Source organism: Montipora capricornis, chromosome 3, assembly GCF_036669925.1.
Source record: "Montipora capricornis isolate CH-2021 chromosome 3, ASM3666992v2, whole genome shotgun sequence".
In the NCBI taxonomy this organism is placed as follows: Eukaryota; Metazoa; Cnidaria; class Anthozoa; order Scleractinia; family Acroporidae; genus Montipora; species Montipora capricornis.
Window position 1 is genome coordinate 4436253 of NC_090885.1, and position 7500 is coordinate 4443752.

Genomic DNA, 7500 nt, shown 5'->3' on the forward strand with positions numbered 1-7500 from the left:
AAGATCCATCCCAGCTTTATGGAAATGTGCAGATGTTATACCACTCCTGAAAAATTAAAGTGTCAAGTCTCCAGCAGATGATCTATGGCGGTATCTTTGACAACCGACTCCTTAGCGAGATTCTTGAAAAATGCAATTCCTGCCTCTTAAACCCTACATGTACACATCTGAATATCTGGATCCTTTAACTCCACAAGGGAAAGTATCCTCTGATAAAATGTCATACAGAACGTTACAAGAACAGTTTTATCCCATTCGCAATTCAACATTTTTATAAGTATTGAATCCATTTTTATAGTTTGTACATATTCACAATTATGTTAATTGTAAAAACTACACAATTCACGATCAATAATTATAACCTGAACATTTGTAAAGTTGCTTAATTAATAAAAGTAATAATAATAATAATATTATTATTATAAATTATTATTATTATTATTAAATTATTATTATTATTAATATTATTATTATTATTATTATTGAGGAGCACTGTTTCAAGTTCTGAGGCAAGGCTGGACATCAAAGCGGGAGGGTTCTGGGCAAGAGGAGTTACGGCATTTTTTGATGTAAGAGTTGCGCACGTCAACTCCAAGTGTTACCAGAGCAAGCCAACATCGGAAGTGTTCAAGGAGCAAGAAGAAGAGAAGAAACGCAAGTACCAGCAGAGGGTGTTAGATGTAGAAATGGGTTCGTTTACGCCTTTAGTATTTGGAACCAATGGCGGAATGGGAAACGAGTGTCAGGGGTTCTTAAAGCATCTCGCAGACAAGATAGCCCAGAAAGATACCGAGCCTTATCATATTGTAATCACTTGGCTCAGGACAGTGAGATTTCGTTTGAACTCTTAAGATCGGTACATGCATGCGTTAGAGGTTCGCGAAAGCCGTTTCGTAGCAAGCTAGTGCGGATATTTGAGATACACGGTCTATATGTTTTTATACTCGGGGCGTTTTATGGACACTGGTTTAGCCGTCATTAGTATAATTCGATTGTATGATTTTAATATCTCTGCATCATGGAATTCGTAATTTTATAGAATTTTGAATTTTTTTATTATCAATCATTTCTATTTCTTTTAATGTAAGTAAGTGAAATAAATAAAGTTGTTTTATTATTATTATTATTATTATTATTATTATTATTATTATTATACATAAATAAATAAACAAACAAAAATGAACCAGAGAAGAACTACCTTGCACTTGATGCTGAGGGAGATGTCAATCCTGATTCACTGTTTAATGGATGAAGTTGCATTGTCAGTTCACCTAGATGAGCAAAAGCCTCTCCTGCAGCAGTAAATATTTCAGCTACCTATCAGTAGGCAAAAAAGATCACAAAATTTATACAAGGAGTCACTTTCCAGCAAGAAGAATATGATTACCTCATACATGTATGATCATGGAACAGGATCAAGAAAAGTCCTTACATGTATGAATGAAAGAAATTAAATTTTATTTTTATACATAGTTACATGTATAGAAGGGTTATAGATGAAATGAAGAAGTGATCCTCTCACTTAACTGGACAATTAACAAAATTGTCTCTTATAGACACCTGAAAAATTCAGGAAGCTTCAATGGGAACCTTATGACCTCTGCGATGCTGGTGCAATGCTCTGCCAACTGAGCTATGAAGCCACACAGTTGGGAGCAGGTCAATTTGTTGGGCTCATTTGTTCCCAATGAGTGCGAAAGTGCAAGGGTCACTTCTATGTTTTGTCTACAACCTGCACTCAAATATATACATTTCTTTCATTCATCTCATTCACGGCTTCAAATGAGCCCATCAAATTCACCTGCTCCCAGCTATGTGGCTGACATACAGTAGCTCAATTGGTAGAGCATTGCACTGGCATTGCATTATGAGGTCATGGGTTCGAATCTTGTTGAAGCCGCCTGAATTTTTCAGGGGTTTATACATGTGATAGACAATTGCTTAAATTGTCCAGTTATTACCACTTGCATCCATCCTTGAAGCGTGACAAATTTTGAGCGAAATTTCACTTTTCGAACGTTAATGGTTTGTCCGGTTATGAATCACTTTTGACCAATGAAACGTTGGCGGTTATGTTGTGAAATTGACAACGTTTTTTGACGGCATACCAGCATGTTTTGTTCATGTGCTCTCAAAGTTTTCAGGTTTTTAGTGAGAGCGTTCGGGTTTTGCATGAACGCTCTAATAACGTCTCTGCTCGTTTTGCAATGGAAACAAAAAAATTCAAAGTCAACAAGTTTGGAATGAGGTAAATTACTGTCCAGGAGTCGCTTGAGATCAAGGTTTTAAATGCTCCTTGAAACACGGAAGAGCACGTATGCGCAGAATGCCCTGGACACAGAAATATTTCCTCCTCAATCTTTCTAGTTTCACTTCGGTTTCTTTTTTTTTTTTCTCGTAGTTGCTGGATCACATATCTCTTCTTGGTAAAGTATACCAAATTCCACATTCGGCATCTTTGGAAACTCACGGAAGATAGATGTTTATAACTCTTCTAGATTCCTAGGCAAATTCATAGATATCTCCGCTCACACGGAAAACCTGAAAACGTGAAGAGCACGTGAACAAAACATGCTGGTATGCCGTCAAAAACGTGGTCCATTTCAAAACATAACCGCCAACGTTTCATTGGTCAAAAGTGACACACGACCGGACAAACTGTTAACGTTTGAAAAGTAAAACTTCGCACAAAATTTGTCGCGCTTCAAGGATGGACGCAAATGGCAGTAAGTGTGAGGATCACTTCTACATTTTCAAAAACCATTATACTATGTTTACCTTGGCTGCAGATGAACTCATGATGAAAGTCTACAGATGATCATAAAAGTATAAAAAATACAAAAAAGTTATACAAACATTAAACTTGGCTGAATACTATCTGAGAGGATTTAAGAGGACTTTTTGTGATTATTTATTCCAAGACGTAATATGCTAATCAAAATCAATCACCATAAACGTTGTTGATAAGTCGATACAACTCGATATAAATTTTGTTGATAATTGTCCATCACTATCGATTTTATCGACAAAAGTGGAGACGATTTTCAAGGTTGGTTTCATAAACAAGACAATAACTTGTAAGGAAGTGTAAACAACTCTGTAGGGCAATAAAGAGACAATCGCTTTTTTTAGCCAATGTAGAATCGATCAAAATTGAACTATAACTTTACAAATCAATCAAAATTGATAATAACAAGAAATCGCACCATCGACTTCTCTTGATTGACAATTATTGAATTCAATCAACAATGATCGATTTTTATGGATCACTATTGAAATTATTGACATGTTATGTCCTGTTTATACAAATGAAATGACCTGTGGTAACATGCATCACTGGCTTTCAATACATTGTGACGGCTACCTTTATTACCTCTTTTTTCTTCAGAATTTGAAAGTGTGTTTGTGTAACTCCTGAATGACAAAATTTTAAGCTTATCCAAAGGCTGTTTCTTTTGAGTGTAAGTTTTGGATTTCATGGTCCACCATTACTCACATTCAAAACTGACCGATTGGACCTCAGAGGGTTACAATACATGTACAATACAATAACAATACATTATTTAACAAGGGTAACACATTAACAAGGGTAACACATTAACCGTAAACAGTTACTTACGTGTAGTGTCGAAGGATGGAGATAGATACAAAGACAGGTCTTTGATAAGCAATGGCCCGAGTAAGCTTCCCTGTGGGACTCCAACAGACACCTGAACGGGATCAGAAAGAGCTCATTTAAAAACCATTTTCTGCGAGTGGCCATTTAGATATGAGCCGAACCACTTGATTGCTCTAGTAAAGAACAACCTTACACACTGAGTTTATAAAGCAGAGTGTGATGGTTGACCAGGTCAAATGCTTTTTAAAGATCTATCAGTAGAAGCCCACTCAGAAGGCCTCAATCCATAGTATCGAGAATATCATCCGACAGATTAATGACCGCAAGTTCACAAGAGCATCTAAAACCAAACTGAAAATCAGTGAGGAGACCATGTTTAGTGAGAAAATAAAAGAAGTGAGAATGCACATGGCGCTGGAGGATCTTTGAGACCGTGGCAAGAATGAAAGGAAGAAAATTTGAACCGGCTAAAAGGGAGCCTTCCATATGTAAGGGAGAGAATTAAGCAACTTTCCATGTCTGGAAAAATACCACACAAAAGACTCAAATTGAAAATAGAGGTAAGCGACAAAGAGATTACCGATGCAGCTATTTTGAGGAAAAAGCCACTGATCCCATCAAGGCCAACAGCCTTGTTTGAAGGCAGTCGAGAAAGACTAGAGAAAACAGAATCCTCCGTGATTGGCAGAATGGAAAAAAAAGGTGTGATCGAGTTTGGAATGTACCAAATTGGTTAAATCATTCCAATTCTGACTCTCCAGTAGATCGCCAAGCTGAGCCGAGGAAGTGATGTTGGCAAAATGTTCATTAAAGAGGTTAGCTATCTTGGTTGGGTCACTGGACGTCATACCATCGACACTCAGCTGACTAGGTAAATTAGTACATTTCGAAGGAGAAATATGATTTTCCAAAGGTTTTTTGGGTTATCCAAATTATCTCTTATGGTGTTGCGATAAAAAGAACACTTGGCCTTACTAATCAAATGAACAACCTTGTTCCTTGCTCCACATTAATTCAGCTGTGTACACATGCACACAAATGGCACTCTTAAACTAGTGAGTCTTTAATGTCATTTTCTCCTCGCTCCCGCACTCTCAAGATTTCAAAGTTAGTAATGGCAGACTATCAAATAGGAAAATTAAAATAAACAGGTTTCTTTTTTAAATCAAGGGTTAAAACTTGGGTCACTTAGTGCTTAGTTAACATAACATAGTTTTGAAATCCAAAGGAAAAGAAGAATTGATTTTTTGGTCATAGTACCACTTTAAAAAATACTACGTCTTCTACATCAGTTTCCTTTATAGTGGTTATTATTAATACACTTAAACTACCGTATAACGAACCAGAAGCGTCCGGCTCTTAATAACTTAAGCTTATATATTTTTAATTATTTGATTGAATTTTGAGAATCTTATTCAACCTATGGGTATTAGCTCTACGGATATCCAGGTGATATAAACCCTACCTTATATCTTTAAGGCCTTCTAAACGACTGATATAATGACCTCTTTATTACCAGAAGAAACGTTTCAAACACTGTTTAACTCTTTTTCCTACTCCTTCTAAACGCCATTGAACGCGACGGTTGAATCCCAGTGTCCGTATTATTAATTGTCATGAGTTGTCATGTACGTACAAATGAAATTAGATGGCCGTGAACTCTCAAGGGATTGGAAATAGTGAACGAACTCTCTGTCTACCGAGATGCAACGCGCGCAGACACGGAGGTTTCGTATGATTCTCCGCCGGTTGCGTTTTTTCTTCTTTAAATCAATCGTTATCGTAGACATCCATCGGGATTTGTTCTTACTCAGTGTTTCTTGATACAGCTACATTATCATAGTTATTAGGGACGAGATATTTTGTCGTTAAGTGCAATTCGCAAGTATTTCAACGTGGGTTGGAAGACTGAGCAGTTGGACCGACAATCAATACAGGAAAATGCTTCGACCTGATCCGCCTAAGGGCCCTCTGACGTATTTTTTGGGGTGCGTTGCTAAGGATGTAATGGTTAAGTAATTTGAGAGAATTTGGCATTATTTTGGTCAGTTTCCAACTTTTGTAAACCAATAACCTTAAATATGACGTCATCATACCACGCCCATTGTCACGCTTCCAATAAAAGAAAACTCGAAATTTGTCTTCGTGCACGCAATTTGGGTATTTAATCGATGGTTTGATAATTTGTATTCGTTTTTTCGCCCCACGGACAAATAGCCCCCACTTTCTGGATGATTAGCCCCCAGCAAGAGATTATGAAGGTAAGAGAAGTAATCCCTCATAATGGCCCTATTCCCATCGTAATCCCTGTTAAGTTATTTTTAGATCTCCTGCGAGATCCGGTATTCCCACGAGGGTTAACTGATAGCCAATCACATGTCCTCATTTTTACCAACGTTGACAGCTGAGCGAATTCCCACGCAATGATCGCGTCGTTCGCGATTTACCATCAAACAAAAATGGCGGAGGATGGTGAGACAAACGCGAATATACATTTTGTGGACGAACGTGACTTGTTGACTACAGAGTCAAGCGATTACAATGACTTATGTTTTGAAACCTGTATCTTGGAAGGAACGAGTTACGTAACCGACAGGATTTTGTACAGAATGGCAAATGGAAGACTATAGTCGATAAGTACGATCTCTCTGACTTTAATAAACGCATTCTCGGTTTCCTTTGCGGGATTAAAATATGACGACTTAATTCTTATATGGTGATAAAGTAGACAGATAGAGCTAAACAACAGTACCAAACATGAAAGGAAAACTTGAATCAAGTGTCCGATAAAAAATTTTTGAACCCGTGTTATCGGATTCAAGTGAATTTGCAAAGCACGTATGTTAAATATAGCTGTCTCCTTAAGGACGTTCGCGCCAATTGTTTCTGCGCATCCTTACTGCGCACGCAAATGCACACGCCACGTCATACACGAGCGCGCGCGCTAAGTAATAAAATGAGAAATGATAGGGCAAAAGGCCATTGCTATAGCTTTGCCTGGATTTAACGCTCTTGGACGTTCGGTGACCCCTACTTTTCTTTCCAGAAACGGATTTTATTTACAATTATCTCCACGTTGTCCAAAAATGAACAAAAAATCAATGTGGTAAGTTCTGCTCACGGGACATCAAATCCTGCCATCTTGCGGCTGCAAGGCGCGTGAAACTGTGGTCGCTAAATGCGAACTTCAGGGGCGGATTTAGGGGGGGGCCGAGGCGGCCGCGGCCCCCCCTTTCAGTTCGTTGGAGATTTTTTTTTGTCAAAAGATACAATAATTTTATCATTTTGTAAGCAGTCTGTTGGAGCTTTTGATTTTTTTAGCTAAAGCGTGATTTTTCGCTAATAGTATGACCAAAGTTGTGCGAATAAACTTTCAACTTACAGGAGCTAATATTATCCTTTCGAAATGAGGAAGAAGACTGGATGCGAAATACTTGTCTACAGTCAACCTATCTTACAGAGACTGTAACAACGTAAAATCTTAATGTCTATATATATATAATTATATATATTTCGTGACTTTGAAGCGAAGAGTCAAAAACCATGCATCATCAGTAACCATAACTTATAATTTTATTCAATATGAAATCCTGATACATTACGTTCCAGATTGCACCAGAGTGCATGTAAGAGTACCCAATTTTTCAAAATTTTCTTGGGGGGCATGCCCCCAGACCCCCCTAGAAAGTAGCGCCTAAGGCGCTACTGAGGCGCGCTAACGCGCGCTGATTAGTATTCTTGTTCGGCCCCCACTTTCAAAAAATGCTGGATCCGCCCCTGAACTTGATCTTTATGGAACCTCACCAGTTGACTAAATTCACTTAATTAGTCCACTTAAACAATATTTGGCAGAGAAGATTTCACTTCAAAGATTTAAATGC

General features: G+C 37.9%; 1 protein-coding gene across 5 annotated transcripts in view; it reads right to left on the bottom strand.

Moving 5' to 3' along the window:
* The window catches only part of LOC138041986 (chromatin complexes subunit BAP18-like), a 14588-nt gene extending 9337 nt beyond the window's left edge, over positions 1-5251 (bottom strand). For 4 of the 5 annotated variants that reach the window (XM_068887707.1, XM_068887708.1, XM_068887705.1 and 1 more), the window contains exons 1-4: positions 5085-5242; positions 3620-3710; positions 2779-2808; positions 1199-1317 (exon numbers count right to left, since the gene is read on the bottom strand). In XM_068887707.1, the coding sequence (XP_068743808.1) occupies positions 1199-1317; positions 2779-2799 (140 nt within the window). In that variant the 5' untranslated portion in view covers positions 2800-2808; positions 3620-3710; positions 5085-5242. Of the gene's footprint in view, positions 1-1198; positions 1318-2778; positions 2809-3619; positions 3711-5084 lie in introns of all 5 variants that reach the window. The other variant, XM_068887706.1, reaches the window with a different exon arrangement.
* Positions 5252-7500: the final 2249 nt, after the last annotated feature.